This window comes from Corylus avellana, chromosome 4, assembly GCF_965113065.1.
Source record: "Corylus avellana chromosome 4, dhCorAvel1.hap1.2, whole genome shotgun sequence".
Taxonomy (NCBI): domain Eukaryota; kingdom Viridiplantae; phylum Streptophyta; class Magnoliopsida; order Fagales; family Betulaceae; genus Corylus; species Corylus avellana.
The window spans coordinates 35,255,077-35,278,338 of NC_142493.1; the positions used below are offsets into that span (position 1 = coordinate 35,255,077).

General features: G+C 33.2%; 1 protein-coding gene across 1 annotated transcript; it reads right to left on the minus strand.

Annotated features, from left to right (window-relative positions):
* Nucleotides 1–1,854: 1,854 nt before the first annotated feature.
* LOC132179461 (Galactose oxidase/kelch repeat superfamily protein) lies at nt 1,855–4,360 on the minus strand. Its single transcript, XM_059592191.2, has 2 exons — nt 3,731–4,360; nt 1,855–2,646 (listed from the first exon to the last, which is right to left on the minus strand). Exons 1-2 carry the CDS (start codon nt 4,258–4,260, stop codon nt 2,019–2,021), a joined length of 1,158 nt encoding a protein of 385 aa, XP_059448174.2. The 5' UTR covers nt 4,261–4,360; the 3' UTR covers nt 1,855–2,018.
* Nucleotides 4,361–23,262: the final 18,902 nt, after the last annotated feature.

The window sequence follows — 23,262 nt, forward strand, 5'->3', positions numbered from 1 at the left end:
TAATCCAATACAAATGAAAAAATTAAAAAGACAAATCTCAAATTCATTCATCCAAATACATGGCTTCGTCTGGATGTTTTATTTAATATTTTATTAATATAATATATTTATATTATTATATATAAATAAAGTCGGTTACCGGTTATAACCGCCTTGCCCTACCCCTAAAACCGCTAATTGCAACCGCTCTAGTCGGTTAACGGTTTTTAATAACCGACTACCAAAGCGGTTATCGGTTAGCAGTTATAAGTGGTGTATAACCAACCCACTTGAACACCCCTACTTTTTAGTATGAGAAAATAACATATCTTTTTAATATCATGTCCTTTTCATATTTTTTTTAATAGCTTAAATATTTAATTATAAATACATAAATATTTTAACTATATATTTATATTTTAATTATAGCGAGTTACATAATGATTGTTACTAAATACTTATTAATTTGATGCTTAATGATGATCAAGGTTGTTTAATGAAGGGTTTAATTATGGGTTTTGAATTCAGGATATTTATTTTCATGTTAATTGGAATGAATTATTTAACAAAGAGTAATGCTCCTATAATCATTCTAGGGTTCTCCCAAATGTGATGTGGCTTTTAAAATTACTGTTAAATTTGAAATATGATTTATTGAACTTTGATCTATTGGTAATTTTAAAAGTCACATCACATTTGGGATAACTCCAAGAGGACTAAGAAGACTTATAGCATTACTCTTTAACAAAATACATGGCTTATCACATGGGTACTACGAACTTAAATTAACCAACAAATCAAATTCCAATCCAATCCATCCTTCTCCGTTTCATGAAAATTTATTATCTAAATTGCTTGCACCATTACTTTTCTAGTCATTTATAATTAACAACTTTAATGAAGAAAAGATAAGGGGCCTATGTTGTCAATCCTGTTGAGACGTGGTTAATTACTTTTCATTGACAATGTTTTGATTCTTTTGAACATATTACAATTCCCAAATTGAAAATATTTCTATTAAACTAGCACGTGTCATTTAGATGTGATTTTTATATGCATTTTTAATAAGAATGATTTATTTAAATGCATGTGAAAATCACACGTTCTGCTCTAGAGATACATGCTGATTTAATATATTAAATTTGATGAATTTTCTCCAATCAAATTTAAAATAAAACTTTACTAAAAAAAGGAAAACTATACTCACCCCTCATTAATCTATCCTCCAATTTATAATATTCTCAAAATCTTTCAATTTGTTTAAAGTATGATACAAATTTACCATTAGGGTTGCAATGTCTTCCCTCTTTAAGTCAAATGACAAGCGTATCATATGACCTGCACATGATATAAAATGACCATTATACTCTCAAGTCGTGGGTCTAATGCCATCCACGAAAAGGCGAGATCTACTGTAACCTACGATTGGCCTTCCTTTTTCTTTTTTTGGTTGCTTTTTATTTCCTTGAATTTCTTTTGCCTTTTTTTCGTTTTTATTTTATTTTAATTTGTCTTTTTCTGTTTTTTTATTTTTAATCTTATGTATGTATTTTTGTCCTTTTTAATAAAGTGAAATAAATATGCTCCAATATCTGGGACATCCCCTCCCTCACAAATCACAATAGAGACGACAACTCCAAAAACACAATACCACTTCTGAGACATGCTGCAAAAACCCCATTATATATCCTGATGATCTAAATGATTAAACTCGGTTCTCGATTCACTTTGGAATATGTATTCTAACTTCCCAAGGACGGTGAAGAGTAAAAATTATAAGCAAAAGATATAGGTAAATCAGATTTTTTCATGAAACACCCTGCACCCAAGAATAATCCTACCAGATAACACCTATTTAACAATAGGCATAGGAAATGTTTTGAAAAGTTAGCATCCACGAACAGAATACATATAAAGATACATTCAAAAAAATAGACTCCTAAGGAAAGAAACAGGTAATTGTGAAATGCAAAAGGCCAGCAAATAATAAAAATACATTCAAGACTCCTGAGAAGATCCTCAACCTCCGAAGAGAGCTTCTAGGCCTTGATTGTCACACTGCAAATGCACAAACCAGACGGCTTTATATCAGAAGTCTGCCACTCTGAGCCGGGGGTTGCATTTGGGTCATACAACAGAGTTCTGTAACCGGGTACATCCTGGAGTGAGAAGAGCAATAATTTTCCATCCAGTATTCCAAATCGAAAGCCAATGCATGAGCTTCCTGTCAATGGAACTGGCACCATCTTCCATGAATTGTCATCTGGAGTGAATATTGCCAGTTTCCGCTGGTTCTTCCACTCCATACAAAAGAGGTTCTTTCCCAGCACAGCATGAGCAGTGACCATGACACAACCATTCTTCATTTCACACCAGGTGTGCTTCTCAGTGTTATACACATCAACAAACTTAGAATTTCCAATTGTGAAGCTAGATCTTCCACCCATGACATACAGCTTTCCCTCAAACCCGCAGGCAAAGCAACCCGACCTTGGCCGGCGAAGGCTTTCTATGAGGGTCCATTTGTTAGTATCGGGGTTGTATACCTCCACACTAGATAGATTGTCACCATCCATACCATAGCCTCCAACTGCATAAACCATACCATTAACCTCTGCACAAGCAAAGTCAAACCGAGCCACATTCATCTTTGCCGATTTACTCCAACTGCAATTACAAAGAATATGTCAACAAAGCTAGCACAAGAGACTGTAAAAATATAAAGAAAAAGAGGATCTCTAAAAGGTCGCCCTTTGAGTCCCTTATCAAAAACCAAAGTTCTTTTATGGAAGTTGATATATGTGGCTCCGATGTTAAAACCCCAATTCAAGACTTCAACTAAATGGAGAAGCCACCAATCAACACAAGTCAGCTGCAACTTGGTAAAACGCAACACCAACTGCGTACTAAAACAACCTAACCTTGAGTTGTTGATTTGCTCCCACCCTGCTTCATGGGTTGAAAAAGCAAACCACTCAGTAGTCATTAGTCAAAACCAAATCTCAACTGAAGTTGATTGATTTGGTTCAGTATGGGTGGAAAAGATAGAACCAACCATGATTAGTTCCATTCTAGATTGAAACACAAGCAAATGGACCTGAACCGTGTTGAAGTTATATACCCCAAAAAACAAGCTCAAACATCAATTTGGCACAGAATATTACAGAGGGTTGTCTACAGTATGCACACTTCTTGCTGCTGTCTTGCAAGAAAGATGGAGCTTATTCAAAACAGTCATTTGTGGACAGGATTAGTCCGGCATAGTCTAGAAGGCAATGTTATCTCATTAAACATTTTTGTAGACAAAGCATGGACCTCTGTAGCGAATTTTGAGGTGATGTAATCCCGCATCTAATTCAAGGGAAGATCTTGATGTTGGAAGGCAAAGATATTATTAAATATGTTTCATCTGAGAAACTACTGATTTGGAACCAATCTTTGTTGTTATTAGTGACTGAACAATTGGTCAAATACTCCAAATCTGCTATTTCTTTCAAACAAAATCACCAACTTTTAAATGAAAGGGCATGATCTTATAGGACTTGAGAAAATGAGCTAAAAGACTCCCTACATAAATTAACGTTCCTAACCAGAAAAAGATTGCAAAATAAGCATGAATATACAAATCACATAAAACCTTCAATTAAGTTTGACAGCTGATCTGACTCTATATCCCCAACAAGTTTAAATACATCAATCCTGTAAAAAGCAAGAGTCCCAAGCCTTCAAAGAAAATGCAACAAAAACATACCTGTCTAGGCAGGAATCATATTGGTAAACATCTGCAGAGGCAGAGCCAGTCTCATCAATCACAGAATAGCCACCCATGACAAGAAGCTTTCCATTAAGGACAACCACCCCAAACCCAGCTTTCACTGGACCAGGCATTGTTGGAAGAAGCCTGTGTTTATTTCCCAAACAATCCAGAACCTCCCAGTGGCTTTCCTTCCCTTCAGCATCCATGGTCAAGACATAGAGCCATTCCTCAAGCAAGCCAGCTAATTTCCGCACTGTGATGAATTCCTTGCTTTGAATAAATGACCTCCACCTTTTGCAGACACCACCCATAGCTGGGAAGTTGGAACGAGGAACAAGTGCAAGACAATACTTTGCAACATCATCAGGCAGCCCAGCTAGAATGGGGCTGTCAAGATCATAAACAACCTGAGAAGAGAAACAGGGATTGCATTTCGAACAAGCCGGTACATTTTGCTTGACTGAACTTGAGAAACACATATTTGGTTCCGTTAATCTCTTCTTTCCACTCACAAACCCCAGCATTGACTGAACTGAGAAGCTATATAAATCTTGAAAGATATGGATGATTCTTGTTTTTTATCAACTTTGTCACCCAAAGAATGTAAAATATGACAGAACTTTAATTAAAGAAATTCATGATATCCTTCGCCAATAGGGATTCTACAAGACCAAGGCATAAAAGATGTTGCAGAACGAATCACTTGAGCTGTAAATGCCGAGGATTTTCTATGTTTCGTCCAGTCTGATTCAAATTCCATACCAAAAGCTTTGCTCTTACAATAGTTTCTTTCTGTTCTTCTATGCAGAATATTATTGAAGCCAACGTTGTCCTTTCCTCCACACATTGCCCAAATATCTAAATACCATACAACAACGTTATCTCAACCTAGTCTTTAGAATGGAAATGTAAAAGAACTAATATTTCTCCACAAATTCATACAGCTGAAGATGACAGAAAACTCATACCAGTCAAGGCCATAAAAACCAGCAAGTCTTAACCCCCTGTAACTTCCATTTGATTCAATTCAAGGATAATCTGAACATATAAGAGCAAGTCAAGTCAATTTGAATAATACCAAAAACTTGCTCGGTAAAAAACAAACAAAAACTTGAATGCAACAGCATAAAATACAATGCCACAAACGGTTATACTTGATATTCTACTCACAGATTCAATAGAAGAATACAAAACTCTCATTTGTTGTGACTATCAATTTCAAAACACGGGGACTAAAAGGGCCTATGAGCCACTTGTATACACTAAAAAGCAAAAAGTAAACCAGTTCTTTTCCACCTTCCTGTGCTAAATTCTATACATCACGTTTCATGACCGAAAACAAAAGGTCATCACCTTATTTAAAGTGGTAGACAAATGAAATGGACAAATATAAACACTCCAAAGACCTTATTATATTCCTCTTAATTACTGAACGCGCAAACCCAAGGACCACTTACCCACCCACCCACCAGTATGATAACAAAAAATGAGTATGGAAACACAAAGATGAAAGATCTACACAACTTAGTGCTGGTGAGGCTATCACGGATTGATCAATTACTGCTATTCAATTGAAATTGTTCTTACTCATCTACAATTAAAATAATAAAATTGCTTTTCAATTGAAACAAGAACAACCCAGATCAGATCTAAATCCTCGCCCAGAAATTACAAAACAAAAGCTTAAATAACCAGATCTGAAGTCAATCAACTGATTAGTGAACGACAAAATGAAACTTGACGAACCAATTAAAGCTAACAGAACAAGATTAACTATGCGAAGTAAAAGGTTGAAATAGAAGATACAAAAAAATGAAGTGAAAGATAGAGGTCACAAATTGAAATCCACCCCAGCCCCCAAGAAGGCGAGGCAGTGCAGAAGATAGAGAAAAGAAAATAAAATAAAAAATCATGTACGTTTTTTGCGCATGAATGCAAATCTAAACTTATGGGAGCTAAAACAACAAACGTGAGAGCAATTATATCTATATCGTATTCGGCATTAAGAGCAAGACACAACCATAAAAATTATTCAAAAACGAAAAGAAAAAATAATACATTTTTGACAACCCAATACAAAAACTACAACCTTGTAATAGATTATAGTCGGCACAGCTAGTATAAGCGAGAAACAAGCAAAAAGATAAAACATTTGATAAAATGCTGCAACACCGAGTAAATCGATCTAATGAAGACAAAAAAAAAAAAAAATTGCAGAGAAGAAGCATCTGAATTAGGTGAGCAAATGGTGGTGGATCTGAAATCAGAATTTAGAAACAAAAACCAGAACGAGAGAGAGAGGAAAAGGGTAATAAAAAATATTACCTGGAAAGCAGTAGATTATCCAAGTCGATTGTTGGAATTGGGAGGATATACGAGTTGATGACTGGTGAGGCAGCGGAAGACACAATTTATAGGACCCAAAATAGCAAGGAAGATAAAAGCGACAGGCACGACGACCACGTCAGAGGACAATGAGATATGTGCCCAACCGGTAAGGAACGAGACCACACGCTCCTGGGTGTTCCCTATATAAAGGAAAGGAACACTAGCATTAACTTATCTTATTATTTTTCTGTGTCAAAGTTAGAAAAAAAAAATGGGGATAAGATTGAGTGTGCGTACTCAGACACAGTTGGCTCCGTCTAACTGGTCTGAACCGCACGAAAATGCTATATCGGGGATCATGATTCTTTCGTGGTCAACGTCAATCTGCTTGGCGAGCCTCGAGGGAAGTTGGGTTCTTTTGAGGTGTTTGTCGGCACCTAAATGTGTTCTTGGTTAATAATAATAAAAAAAAGGTGATAATGAGTGATTAACAGTTTTGATTAATATAATTAGAGATAAGATTTGTTGTTAAGATATTAATAGAGCATGTGATGTGTTTTTTTTCTTACTAAAAGTTCGAGATCTTCTGAAATGGAGAGGAGCATGTCCATTCTATGCTAAAATTGTCTCTTTTTTTTTTTTTTTTAATGAAATTGCCCTTTCCATACAAGTCACATGTTTCTCTCTATTTCATTTTTGAATACTTAGGCCTCGTTTGGTTCGCGGAATGTCCAGTCCATTGGAAAAGGATTAGCTACTACTATGAATAGAAGAGTGTGGAATAGATTAGCTATTCATATTCCTTTGTTTGGTTGTAACGCTGGAATAGACTAGCTAATTATATTCCTTCGTTTAGTACAATACAATATGTTGGTAAATGAAATCATATTGTGGTCAAATTTCTTAAAATACCCTTATAATATAAATACAATTTATATTATTAATGACTTTCATTTTTTTTTTTTTAAACATAAACAACTTTACTATAATTTCTTTTTCTTTTTTGTTTTTAATTATGTCAGATATGTGGCCTTTTTTTTTTTTTTTTTTTTTTGCAATTACGCTACAAAATTATTTATATAAAAAAAATATAGTTGGAGAAAATAGAATCAAACTCAATCTTGAAATCAAAAAAATATAGTTGGAGAATGTATAAAAAAAAAATAAAAAAAATTGTTTGCACTTGCAGAAAAACTGTACCATAAGAATTAGAGAGAAAATAGAAAGAGGGATAAAAAATAAATAAATAAATAAAAAAGAAAAAAAAAAAAGAGTGAACGAAATATAGAGACAGATAAAAGAGACACGAAGATATAGAGAGAGAGAGAGAGAGAGAGAGAAGAATCAGAGAGAGATCGAAATTTCATCCCACAAGTGGGGTCTTTTTTGGCAATTTATACAATTAATTTAATCACACAGGAAAGGATTAGCTAAGCCACTAAAAAATGAGTGGCTTAGCTAACCCTGTGTATATAGGATTAATAGTCCCATAGGAATAGACTATTCCCAGGAGTAAAGTGTTACCAAACAAAAGATTAGTTATACCTAGTATTAGCTAGTCCAATCTAATGGGTCTATTCCACAAACCAAACGGGGCCTTATTGTTTGCCAAGTATTGAAATCTTAAGAACCGTTTAAGACTAATCTATTTTTTGAGGCTTTTTGAAATTAACTTCTGGGAGCGGTTGTTGAACATGCTAGTTGTCAATGATATAATCTATGGAGGATTGAAAATCATTTTCCACTGCCCTTTTCTTTCAAAAAATAAAATAAAAAATCGTCTAGTTAATCACGAGCTCTCATTATTTTGATTTTCTTTTTTACTTTTATTGCATTATGCATACATATCAACAATGAAAAATGCTAACCATAACCATATTGTACGTACAATTTACATATATGGTTAGTTTATACGCCGATGTAATTGTCACATCAGTCATCAACTAAAAAAGATTATCATTATTGATGAATAGCCCGACAATTATTTTTATGAATGACCGACTATCTACTTAAATAATTATTACGGATGGTTGAGCAAGATTTAGTTGTCAATACCACCACCGTAGGTCGGGGGTGGCATCAATCCTTAGATTTAGTATTTTTCTTGATTGGCATAATAACACCAAAGATTGTACGGAAAATGCTATGTGCAAGCGCAACTGCACAAGGTTACAAACTTTAAAATAATGTGCTAGAAAATAATTCATAAAAAATTATAAATTATAAAATTAAATTAAAAAAAAAAAGAAAAAAAAAAGAAAAAGGAATTGAAGCATATTCAAATCAATGTTCCAATAATCACTACATTTTATGTCTGATCCCATCGTTGTACTACGCGCTCTTATTGAAATTACAACAGTCTAGCCTACTAATATGTAAGAAAAATCTTAATGGCATATATTTTTTAATATGGACTATATAGTTATCATAGTGGTTTGATTGTCACCTTGACAATAGGAATTAGTACATGGATTTGAGTGTATGAATAGTCACGAAGAACGAAAATGACAATACCATAATTGAGAAAATACACAATGACACAAACGCCAACAAGACCCTGAAAAATATTTGAGAAATGCTAGATTTATACTATGATTTTATTCATCATTCATTTAATAATGCTGACATATCACTCTTGACTAGTTATTGAATATCTTTTTATTTTTATTTAACAAGAATTAATTCAAATATTAGCCGAGAGTGTCACCTCAATATTATTGATTATCTAACTTTACTCATAATATTTACATCAAAATCACGTGATCGACATTATGTTTTTATGCGATAAATATACAAAGATGACATAATGTATCAGTATATATCACTCGTGATTTTTATTTTTTATTTTTTCTATTCATGTCAATTCACGTGGATCGAGTTGAAAAACAAAATGTTGTAGATATATCTGTAATTTGACATTTTATCAAATCACTCCATATGATTTTAAACGCATCAAATCACTCTTTCAAGGCATCCATGTGATTAAATCATTCTCTCCTTCAAATTTTTTAATGGTGAGCAATGACATTAGGCTAATGGTCATATCATGTCCAATAACATTTTAATTAACAAATGTACATGTAGTTGAGTCAACACCAATTATTAAAAAAAATGAAAAGTAAAGGAGAAAAAAGATGAAAGAATGGTTGGGGTCATCAAACCACTCAAAAAGTCTTATTTGGTTCCTATCACCTTTACATCCTTTTAATGGTTGGTGGCTAAATCACCCCACAAATTTTGGGGCCTCAATAACTTTTTTTTTTCCTAGAATTTTTTCTAGGACCATCCTGACCGTTAACTGGAGGCCTCTCCAGTCCAAGAGGACTAGGGAGGATCCGGATCACAAATTTTGGAGCCTTAATAACTTCTTTATTTTTTTTTTCTTTTTTTTTTTTTGACAAAACACTTTCAAAATTATGTGACAAAATTATTTTTGTGTTGACTTAATAATATGTACACATATCAATTTATTATTAGATATCATTTATTCAACAGTCTACGTGTCATTATTCAACATTAAAAATTGTAATATATCAATACATGATTTAATAAGTTTTAAACCATAAGAATTGATTTGAATCATAGAGGGTTTTACTTTCTCTCTTATGAAACCTATACATTTGTATCTTCTACATGAACGCATGGAATTTTGGAAACAAGAACGTAATTATTTTACTGAGATACATGCTTGGCGACACGTGTACCCACAACTCCTCATTCAATTAAACGGAAACACGTGTTAACAAGTGTTTTTTGCTCGTCCATGCCATGACAACGAGTGGTAGCCAAATCTGCTGGTTTCTTGAGTTTATGCTTTTTACCTTGATTCAGGTTTCGTTTATGCTTTTCAAATGATTGCATTTTATTTTTTTGTTTGAGAAAATATTTTTATGTAACATAAAAGTAGATGTAATTTTGAGTAATTTCTTATTATTTATATTTTAAAAAGAGAAAAGAAAAAGTGTAATCAAATTGGATAAGGACACTACCTTTCCATCAATTGCTTTTGAAAAAAGGAAAAAAAAAAATGAGTACAATAAATAAATATGAAAAATAATATTACTCCTTTATATTTTTGTCACATGATAATATTTTTTTAAATTAGAAAAAAAAAAAATTCCAAAACACATTAATAATCATACCCAGATCTATATCTCCTGCGAAGAGTTTATCCAATGCCCCCAAATAGCGGGAATGATTAATTGTTAACCAAACACATGGTAGATCTGGACATGTGGCTTCAACTAGTTACAACATTCACTGGATCAGATTGAATTTGAATATTATCTAACTACAGACTACAGACTACAAAGGCCACAAAAATGGTTTGTGGCGCGCGCATGATCCGAGCAAAAAGTGGTGAGGGAATCACTTGTCCAAATCAGCCCCAGGAATCAGGATATGTTCATGTTCAACTATAATTGACATCTCTCGTGTTGATTAACATCAGATGATTGTTAGGAATTTGGACGAGAATATAGGTTTGTGGCATAGCTGAAATCATATATATGTTATCTTGGGCATGACAACTATTGCTACGGCTGCCATTCGTTGAGATTCTTTCTGGCCCCAGGAATCAGGATGTTCATGTTCAACTATAATTGACATCTCTGGTGTTGATTAACATCAGATGATTGTTAGGAATTTGGACGAGAATATAGGTTTGTGGCATAGCTGAAATCATATGTTATCTTGGACATGACAACTATTGCTACGGCTGCCATTCGTTGATATTCTTTCTGTATTGTTGTGCAAAGTTCCACATCCTAAGCATCAAATCTGTTTTTGACATTTGGGGTTTGATGGTATAGTAATGGATTAAGTCTTTTTAAAATTATTTCAAATGTGATGTGACTTTTAAAATTATCGTAATTTATTAATTTTTAATTTATTATAATTTTAAAAATTACATCACATTTAAAATAACTTTAAAAAAGACTTTAAAAAAAATTTATAACATTCCTCCAATACAAGAGGAAAGACGTGGCAGTTTTCTTTTTCTTTAATCTTTTTTCCGTAAGCAATAGATAGGGAAGGTTGTGTCCTTATCCAATTTTATTACACTTTTTCTATTCTCTTTTTAAAATATAAATAATAAGACTACTTTTATGTTACACAAACTCAATGTAAAAACTATTTTTGCGTTCTGAAAAAAATATATATATATATATATATATTATTTAAAGTTGTTATTATTTTTGAACCACAGAAACAAAACAAAAAATAAATTCGTCAATTCACATTTCCAGAATTATTGACATACACGTGTCGTGTTAGTCAACTGTGAGACTTATCGGTCTAAATTGCTAACCTTTCCAACAAATAATTATTGTGGTGGTGGAACATGACCAGCAAGTGACGTATACAGTTTTGAATTTTTGGTGATTGATGGGGATAAGGTTTATTTTTCTTCGTGAATTCGACGGTTCGGGGGTGGTTGGATGGGCTGGGTCAAACGTGGAATATGGACCGTGGAGTCGGGTCGAAGATGACGGCGCACGAGCCATTGGATGTGGGCGGGACCGACGCTGACGGGGAGGTAAATGGAGGGTCGGATAGCTTGGACTTCCAGTTAGGGGCAGCTAATGATCCGGATGGGTCTCCGTTTCGAGGAAACAGACGTGTACTTGGGTAGAGTGACAAAGGATGGCACGCAGTTTCGCAAATCGATTCACGGAATCATAAATACGATCTTGCTAATAGATGGGTCTAGTGTCTATGCACTCAGACAAAAGTTGTTGTACACAATTTCTTTTACATCTCTTTTATGCCTGCCATTAAAATTATTTTAACTCCCCTCAATCACATCACATGAAAGAAATTACTGCTTTTGAGTTTTGACTTTTGTCGCTATAGCATATAAACAATTATTTTTTTCACACATTATATGCAGACTTTTTTTCCTCTTTTATTCCGTCAAAGGGTAATTTAATTTTTAATATTATCATTATTATTATTATTTTTAAATCATTCTTTTAACATTCCTCTAAACGAGTATCAACACCCTTATCCACCTTTCTATTTAAATAAGTATCTTTGATCTAAGAGAGGGGAGGGAGCCGGTGACTTTCGAACACCCTATCTTTTTCTTTAATTAAAATTATTTTTCTAATAAAAAAAAATGAATTTTGAAAGATATATTCGACTAAAGTTTACACGGAATATCTGAAAGCAAATGATCAATCCACCATAACATGCATTAACAACTTTGATAGCTTCGATGCCATCGATCGTTGCCGTGCACCTTTGGGTTTGGATCAACTACCGAATTTTTTTAATCGAATCAAACGTATAATGTCTAAACCCGCCTAGACTTTTGATCTTAGCCAATACGTGGATACACGCATTACTGAGATTTCAATATCCACCTTACTTTTGCAATGTTCTAAGCACCCATTTTTATATATATATATATATTCTACGAGGGAAAAGGGTTACAAAGGGCTAAGCACATTGTTTTGTTTCTTCTAAGCTCATGCTTATGACTTATGAGCTTAACCCTTTATTCTGCTTGGTCAAATTGCACTTAATTTCTTTTAACAAGTAGCTAGCTAGTTTTTGACTGGTGATGGTCTTAGTATTTGAAGAAGGGTGTTAATTTTACTATAATATTAGATATAACAACATGATGAATAGGACGAAATACTCTCTCTTTGCTTCTAAATAAGTGATATATATAACACAATCATTAGTAAAAAAATTAAAAATTATACTTTTCATTTTTTTTAAAAAAAAAAAAATTGTAAGTATTTTAAAAATAACTTTTTATAATAGAGTAATATTAAAAATTATATATATATATATATATATATATATTTATGAGATTTTATTTAAAAGAAATATCATATATATTTCGAGACTAAAATTTATGATATATTTTGAGAGAGAGAGAGAAGAACATAATCGAGAAACAACAACGTAAGAGTCTATTAGGAGAGTATTGATTTCAAAATTGGTAGTGAGTTGAAGATTATTCGTTTGAGGATAGAGATTGAATAATCTGTAGCTATGAGGCATTATCCACGAACACGAGCTAATTAATTACTTAAGAATATGGTAAAAAAAAAAAAAATTACTTAAGAATACTACTATTGTAAACAGGGTTTGAATTGGTCGGACAATAGAGTATTACTATAAATATAAAAACAAATATAATTTCGTGATCATAAATATTATCTCTAATATTTAAATTATAATTCTAATCCTAATGTTATCAATAATGATGACTTATTATTGTTGAGGAAAATCAAGCATAAACAATAATCAGAAAAATCAATGCAACTTTGAAGCGTGTATAAACACTATCTTTAAGGTAATAACTATCCCCACTCGAAAGAGTTTGTTGCTGGGTTGCAAGTAATTCACCATCAGAATACAACAATTCTGAAGTTTTGTTCTTCAGAGTTTTTTTATAAAAAAAATCGTGTATTTGACTAGTAGGATAGAAAAGAAAGTTATGAAATTCGTAAAGCAAAAGCTCTATTTATAGATTATGGAGAGCAGTTACAAAAATGATTAAGTAAAATTAATTTCATAACTTACAAGATATAAGTGGATAGTTGAATGGTTTGAAGGTATCTCTTCCAATTAGAGTTGCAACGTCCCAACGGCTGCAGCTCAGCTGTTTAATTTTTTATTAACTGCTTACTCAAGACTGGCCGTGTTCTGGGCGTGTGTCTAGGCCTACGTGCGCCCAAGCCCAACTCTTTTAAAATGTAAAATGTTTATTGTAATAGAGGGGATTCGAAACTCTAACCTAGGAGCTAATTAGAAGACCCTTTAATATTAAGCACTTATCCATGTCTTTAATATTACAATATATACAAATCTATAACAATTATCTCTAAGTTATTCTAGTCCTAAAATAACTCCTATTAGCCCGAACAATCAAATAGCATTGAGGATTAATTCTGTTGATATTGAAGTGTTAACGAATATTACATACTTACAGTTTAGAATCTCTAATAAACATATTATATTATTATATTGAGGTAGTTCAAGAAAAGCATATAAGCTTTTACATTTGACACCAAAAGATTTTTTCTAATTTAAATAAGTTTTCTACATAAATCAAACGGAGTCTTAAGTCAATTGATGATTCTACAATGCAAAATACATTACAATACGAGTATCAACTAAGTTAAAGCACCAAAACAACCAAAATAAAAGAACTTCAAATAAACGAACAAAATTAAATGGGGTCTTAAGTTAATGGGATAAATGCAAAATTAATTACTATGGTTGGCCTAAATTAGTAAATTAAAAATCGATCCATTTGGTGTAAAAAATAATTAAGAGATCCTCCAGTAGGCCAAAATAACAATTTTATTCCCTATAATCAAATTTCATCAAAACACTTAACGGATTCTATTAGTGTGATATGTCAACACCAATAAAAATGATGACACATATCCCTCTTAATAATAAAAAATAATAATTAATTAATTAATTTTTTTTAAAATAATAATAATAAAGAGGTAGCCAACAAAACCTATGGGGTGGCTCGCAGAGTCGCAGGCCACCCTTGAGGTGGGGGTGGCCCCATATCTAGCTACGGGTGGCCACACACCACCCCCAACCAGCCAGGGTGGCGGCGAGCCGCCCCCACCCCCTCTAATTTTTTTTTTTAAAAAAAAAAAAAAAAAAAATTATATATTTAAATTTTGAATGTATTTTTTATTAAGACATGTGTCATCATTTTATTAGTGCTGGCATGACATACTAATGGAACCCAACAAGTGTTTTGACAGAATTTGACGGTAGAGATTAAATTTTTATTTTTGCCTACCCCGATGACCTCTTAATTATTTTTTATACCATATAGATGGATTTATAATTTAGACTAACCATATGGACTTATTTTACATTTATCCTAAAATTAATTGATTGTATACTACAATATATATATATATATATATATATATATATATATAAAGACCTCAATACATCAAAAGCCCGAAGCCCACACGAAGCACTCATCGCGTAAGCCTTGCCTATTCCACGCCTAGAGGAGTCTCCTTTAGGGATTGTGATCCCCAACAATCCTTTAAAATTGCCAGCCAACACTTTTGCAAATATAAGCCATTGGATATATCTAATGGCTTATAATAAGACACCTACTACTAAAAGGTAGGTGGCATATTTCCGAGGTTAAATTTTTTTTTTTTTTTCCCTCCAAAACTTGCTTATTCCTTCTTCATTTGCTTCTTCCTTTTTCATCTTTTCCTGAAAAAAAAAAAAAAACAAAAACAAAAACCAAAAAACTTTGACAACAAGCTTTTGCAACTGTTTCGGACCACAACTAGTATGGCTCTGTTCATATCAAAAACATGAGAAAAACTACGACCAACCAGGGATCACACTATCGAACTGGCAATCCTGTTTTGAGTTTTTTGTCCATTTTCCCAGTTTATTTTGATCTTTGAGTGGGTTTGTTGTATAGGGGATTGAGGTTGTTATGCTACTATTTGTTATTTGTTATCTCTTTATTTGTTGTCCCTGAAGCAGATAATATTTTTATAACAAAAACAGTGAAGACTTCTAAGGAATAATCTCATGTTGTTGCTCTATTGCTTAAAAAAAAAAAAAAAGTTGCGGTGCAGACTTTATATGGATTTTAGTATTTTACTTTCTTTTTCTTCAATATATTACTTTTTTGTTTTTAAAAGACACACTTTAAACTAAACCTAAGAGTAAGAGCCTCTAATGTGTGTGTATATTATTTTTGTATGGAAGTTTAAATCTTCCAACAAAAAGTAATGTCTTGTTTAACTTATATAATTTTATTTTTTGTTGGTTGATGACAGAAATATACTTTTGTAACAAAAAATAAATAAAAATGGATAGCATTATGGATGATTCCCTTCAAAATATGAATACTCAAATAGATTGGACACCTAAAGTTGATATGAAATTTAATACCCTATAAGATGCATGGGAGCATTGGAAAATTTATGAAAAGCAAATGAGTTTTGGAGTGAGATAAAAGTAAGTCGGATGGAAAAGTAACATCGAGAGGATTTGTTTGTTGTAAGAAAGGTGTTCGAGGAGCAGACAAGCGGGATCATCTTTACACTTGTTATTGAGATGAAATAAAAACTAACTACCATGCACGGTTGTTTATTTCATTAGTACGAGAGAGTGGGAAGTACAAGGCTTATGATTTTGTAGCTGAATATAATCATATTATGCATCTTCAAGAAATTGTTCATATGATGAGGTCACATCGAAAAATGTCAGAAGTTCAAGCATTTGCAATTAATTTGGCATGTGCTTCTGAAATCTCACCTAAGACAACCCATGCGCTGAGGAGTAGAGAGGCTGGTGGCAGAGCAAATCTTGGATATACTAAGCTTGATCAAAAAAATTATTTTCGACCAATTCGGCAAAAGAATTTGATATATGGTGAAGCTGGTTGCATATTAAGGATGGTAACTCTAACTCACATGCAAAATGTTATTCTCGTCAAGATAACATAATTTGAGTTTATAGCAAAATAGCCTAAAATAATTGTAATTTTCTAATATGTCTAAATGCATTTCATGTTTGTTGTTTTTGTTAATGATATTTTATTTTGTTTTATAATATAGCGAATTGAGCAAGTGCCTTATTCAGTACCAATGATAACATTTGAAGAACCATTTGGAGATAGGCTTGAAACCGGTTTCATTGAATTTCTACAGGTAAACTTACATCATACTTGAAAAATAATAATATGTCTCATATTAAGTTGACAAGTTAAGTGTTATGCTTTTTTTAGGTAACTAATGGATTCAATCTTATATCAACAATTCCTTTTGATAGTGCAAATACAAATAGGATAAAGTTTTCCTCTAAACTGGATTGGAGGAATTTCCTTTAACCTAATCTATAAAAGTGACACGTGTCTATTTTTTTTAATAACATGTGAGATGCACATAAGTTTTTAATAAAATTTATTTCAACTTTGTCCATATTATTAAAAAAATATGTGCATCTCACATGTTCAAAAGACACATGTCACTTTTATAGAGTAGGTTGAAGGAAATTCCTCCAACCCAGTTTGAAGGACAACTCTGTCCATACAAATATGAATCTCAGGAATTTATTTGGTAAGTAACAAACTTACAAATAGAAAGAAAATTTTTAGCACTTTCTCATTAGTTTGAAAATTGACTTTGATTTTGGAACATGTTCAGGACATTGATTTTCTATCGTCACTTTGACATTTCAAAGGCCCACTATGTTGGTGTGAGTTTAAATGGTGGCGTTGGTTGTATTTTTTGGGCTTTTGGTGGTTGCACAAGACTAATCACCTTCGCTACAGTGCTAAGCCCGACAAGCTGACACTGACCCATTTCTTCCAGAACAGCTTTCATCTTACCCATTCACTTCATTTTCCCCAATATGTCCACCAACATATCATATGCTTCTTGTGTGTGTCTATAACCTAACCGCGACTCTGCCCATCTGAACACACCCAACGCAGACTTCCAATCATCCTTAAACCTATGAAGCAACTTATCAACAAGGTCAGAGGACAACTCTATTCAATTACATGCTTGATCATTCAAGAGCGACCGAACAACTTCATCTTCGCTGATTCCAACAAGAATTTTAGCGATGACAATGTCTAGATCGGACAATGTTTTCGACTCCAACGGAGCAGAAAGACATGAATAAAGAGCGCGAGACGATATCGTTGGACGGACAAGGTTATGAATGTGTTTAGCGAATTTCTTAGCATGGAAGATCATGGAGATGTTCCGTCCAAATGAATTCTTGAGAGTGAAATTTTATCAGAAATACTTTGAAATTCCACAAACCTGTTTAGTTGAAGGTCTTTTGTGTTGAACGTGTCTCTTGGTCTCTGGGCTGATCGCGGGATATGGTGTTGGTCGTAGTTTAAATCATTTAAATATAAATATTGTAGAGGTGGGCGTGGGCTGGGTATTGGCCATTTTGGGCTTCCGGCCCGCAACATATGGGTTTTGAAATTCTAACCCGTTGGCTGTCACTCGGCTACAGTGAATTTTATCCGCCGGGTATCGGGTTTGCGGAGCGGGTGAGAATGGGGCCGGTAATGTGGGTTTGGCAGGGGTGGGTTCAAGAGAGAGAGAGAGAGAGCAAAAGAGAGGAAAACTGAGAGAACGTGAGTGAAACAAAGGGAAACAGAGAGATAGGTAGATAGAGAGAGAGTGAAAGAGATTAACCTGGATGTTGGCTAATCGGAGCTCCATGGCTGGTAAGCACGGTTGGGTGAGAAACTAAGAGCGTGAATTTGAGAGGAGATGAGACCGTGAGTTTGAGAAGATGCGATTTGGGTTATTAGGTTTACAGTAAATTCAAGCGAGGCGGGCGGGTATCCAGATTTTTTTAAAACAAACCGCAACCCGCCACGCCCCGTACGGGTATTTAAAAATTAAACTCGGGACCCAAGTTTTTATTAGGGCAAATGGGCGGGTCGGGCGGTTATTGCGGGTGGCTCGGGTATATGCCCACCTCTTTAATATACATGCAAGTGGTAACACAACCCATATACATCACAAAATAGAACTTTGGACTAATTTGTTTGAGAAATGTTATGGGTACTAATTCTTTTACTAACTACTAACATAATGAGTCCTTGTCCCCAAGAGGTAGCTCAATCGGCTAGGATCACACTTTATGAAGTGGAGGTCACTAGTTCGAATTCCCCTCCCCTCTCTTGTGCGGACATGTCAAAAAAAAAAAAAAAAAAAAAACATAATGAGTCCTTAAGGGGTAGCTCAATCGGCTGTGAACTACGCCCCATGAAGCGGATGTCACTAGTTCGAATCCCTCTTCCCCCTTCCCTTTTGTGGATAAGTAAAAAATAAAATACTAACATGATGAGAAGCTTATTTATTGGTATTCGTAGCATTTTTCTTTATTTATTGTTTTGAACATCTCCAATGAATAACCTTTACATCATGTTAATACCCATATATTAGTAAAAGAGTTAGTATCCCTAACATTTTTCAATTTGTTTATTAGGGGGCTAGGAAATGCCACTCGAGCCAAAGGCAGTTGGCAAATGTAGTTTACAAAAAGAGATTGTCATGCATTTGCTTTAAATTTTAAATGACTTCTAAACCTTGTGCAATCCCATATATATAAATTTTCTTTTTATTTTTTTGAGAAATTTGTCGTCCCGTGGATGGTTGCACAAGACTAATATGGATTTTGGGTTTTTTTTTTTTTTAAAAAAAAAATTAAACTATATAGAGTTAAACGTAAGTAAGGAGAATATGAATTATTAATTGTGATTATTCGTTAATTTTGCCTTTCACTAGTATACACGCACATGATTTTTCGCCAAAGGGATTCCTTCCCGTTGATGAAAATTTCCTGGTGACTTTATTCTTGTAATTGGTGATTTTTCATCCATAAAGGAAGGGCAAAATTTTATTTATTTTGCAGATTTTTGGAAGAATTCAGTGTTCTCGCGTAAGAAAAATAATGTGTGTCTATTATAATACATGAGCCAAAGAAATGATAAAATGCTAATTAAGGAACAACCATGGAACACGGACACAAATTGGGTTTTGTCTATCTTTCATTGAAGATTCTTTCTCAAGTTCTTTCTTACAAAAAAATCTCCCTCACTAAGGTTGAATTGGCCCTCTTTTATATGTACATACAAAAAATGGTCTAAGAGTTGCTAAAGTCATGTTCTCCTACGGTTCACCGTTACCCTCCCTTGTCCACCGTCCATCATGATTGAGATCTGAGCTATCCCTCATCAACGAGATATTGGCACGTGGGCCATTGGGATTGACCCAGTATGGTCTTCACAGGGGTGGGCCCATCGGTCGTACTATGGGGGGCAGGTCCCATACTCTCTATGATAGAGGTAGTCTTGATTTGACACTATACTGCTACGAATACACAAGTGTTTTCCCTTATTGGACATTTGCTTTCACTTGAGCTAGGGATTTGGTGAGCGAGGCATGACACCCCGTATGACTCTTTCGTACTACTAGTTAGATGTAGCGAAATGGTTCATCTTACGGGGCTGACTTGGTGAGTTCACTCGTGGTTTGGTAACGACGAACCTTCTTTGGTTCGCATGAAACATCTCTGTGTTCAAAGAGGTTAGTTTGAGTCCCCATCAATGCTTGTCATCTGCACTCTAATGAAACTCGCTTTTAGTTTGAAGTTCACGCGTCTCAAAATGAGTTGGTTAAAGAAAAATTAACTCTAACTGATTTTCTCCCCAATAATATGAAAGGAAAGTAGAAATTAAAGTAAAATAAAACTATGGTGTAAATAAATAGAGCATGATGCAACTTATTTGCTTGCGAGAATGTTAAATTTTATGCTTTTAATCTTTAAATTTCAAATCTGTACAATTTCATTTGAATGAGATTGAAATTCATTTGACCAAAAAGGAATCTCCATGTGGCAGTCGTAAGTGTGTTTCATGGGAATCGCTAGGAGGGTTCTGTTAGCTTTTGCTCAGACACAAGACTATATTTGACCCCTAGATTTTCATTAGGAAACGTGGCACAAGGCTGTGCACAAATAGGAGGAAATAATAAACAGTTTGTTGTGACAAAATAAATTTTAAGATCCCAAATAAGCATATAAAAGGAGAATAAAAATAACCTGAGCACAAAGATTTCATATGGTTTAGTTTAATAAACCCACATCAATAAATCTAAAATAACTTTACTGTTAAAAGATTGAATATAAAAAACATTAAGAATAAAACTACTAAAAACGTTAATACACTCAAATGTCACTCTCACACAATAGATAATTAATTCACAGAAGAGAATATTCTATAATTCTCTAACCGGCACTACAAACCGTGAGAAACTAACGCGAGATTGCAACAAAGTCAAGTTCAAGAGGGTAATCACTCATCTGCTCCCAATATAATTAAAGGCACAATTCTTTAGAAATTTGTATGAATTATACTGAGTAAATTTCATTATTTTCAAGTTAAATGGTGAAAATTTTGGCATACCAACATCTGTGACTTCAATTAATAATTCATAACGTCACCTAGATCGTGCAAAATTTTGTAAAATGTTAGCTGATTGAACTACCTCTTGAGGACCACTTCCGCCTTTTCAATTGAATTAGTATGCAATCAATTAACTTAGGGATAACCTATATAAAAATAATAATAATAATAATAATAATAATAATAACTTAGGGATAAATAAAAAATAAGTCAATATGATTGACCTAAATTACAAATCGATCTCTATGGTATAAAAAATAATTAAGAGGTCCTTAGGATGGGCCAAAATAACAATTTAATGTCTGTAGTCAAATTTTATCAAAACACTTGATGGGTTCCGTTAGTATGTCACGTCAGTACCAATAAAATGATGATATGCAAAATAACAACAAATTAAATTTTCCTACATTGATGCGTTGCTAAAGGGCTAAGATCAAGGCCAGTCAGCGATAGATTAGGTGGCTGCCTTAGGCCCCCAATTTAACAAGGCCCCTAATTAATAAATATTAATGAAGCTTTTTTTCATTAAAAAAAAAAGAAAAAAAAAATTAAAGCTTTAATTACCGCAAATATTATTTAGTTAATGCCCAAATTTATGGTAAATTGGGGCTTTAAAATCTCCAACATGGCTTTAAAATTCCTTGGACCCATGCAAAAGCAGTTTCGGCCATCTTATAGAAGATATTCAGAATGGGCTGCAGACTATGGGCAATTCGTGTGTGATATATTGTCCAAGGGAAGCTAATTATGCTGCTCACGGGTTAGCCAAAAATGCTACCGAACATGTCATAGATCTGTTATGGAGGGATGAGATTCCACCATGTGTCTATGGTATTGTAAGGAGGGAGGAAGTCATTCTACCTCCATGAGTGTATTTTTTCACGATGATTTTTTGAATAAGAATCTCAATTATTTTCAAAAAAAAAAAAAAAAAATTGATAACATTAAATAAGAAAATCAAATAATATATTAACATCAAAGTCATTTTTAAATAAAATTCTCATGTTGAATGTAGAGATATTTTGGGCATTGTGATGAGTAATCAAAGATCTCCCTCGTAATTTACAATAACAGCTAATTAGCAATAAATTATGATACCAAGTCCCCCTTGGCAAATTGGATAGTTATTGCAATTTGCATGAGATATGCATTTCTTTTTTCTTCTCTATCTCTCTCTCTCTCTCTCTCTATATATATATATATATATATATATATATATATATATATATATATATTTTGACATGTCCGCATAAGATGAGGAATGTGGATTCAAACTAGTGACTTTCGCTTCATTAAGCGTGGTCTCAGCCAATTGAGTTATCTCTTGGCCCCTTGAGAACTTGTTTTTCTCTTTCTAACGTGAGAGTCTAAGACATAGATTGCTTCTGTGCACAAAATATGAATTTATGATTAGATTCCAACCTTAAAAAACATTAAATGTTAATAATATGGAAAGTCTTTAAATATTGTATTCAATTACAAACTCATATTTATAAGTTTCTATTTTTTCTCTCTATTTATCTATTCAAGTATCTTGTTCAACTTTTAAATCTTTTTTTTTTCCTCCAATTTTATTAATTTTCAACAACTAATTGTTCAAATCCTTAAAATCATTTCATATCTAATTAGTGATTAAAAAAAAATGAGATGTTAGAAAAACTTGAATATAAAACCTTAATAAGTAATTTTGCATTTCAAAAGCGAGAGTAATGCTTTTAAAATAAAAATATAATATTAAATTAAACATTAAGAAAAAATGCGAAATTAGTCATTGTGGTTTACCTTATTTATTATTAGCTCCATGTGGCATCAAAATGAACCCAAACGTGCTTGAGGTATGCCAAAAGAACAATTTAGTCTATATAGTCAAATTTCATCAACTAATTTACATATTCCAGTAGTGTGATACTGATTTAAATATGACAAGTATCACAATTTTATTGGTTCTAACATTTTACGCTATCAGAATCTGTAAAGTCAGTGAACAAAATTTGACTGTAGGAACTAGATTATTTTTTTGGTATACCTCAAGGCCTTTGAATTCATTTTGATACTGCAATGAGTTAATTACAAATTAGGTAAACCACATGGATTAATTTTACATTTTTCCCTAAATATTATTTATTTAATATTTAAATTTAATGAAGGCCTCACTAACATTTTTTGCCTTAGGGCCCAAAATGTATAAAGGCGACCCTGACTAAGATTGTGTCATTTTATGAGTTTT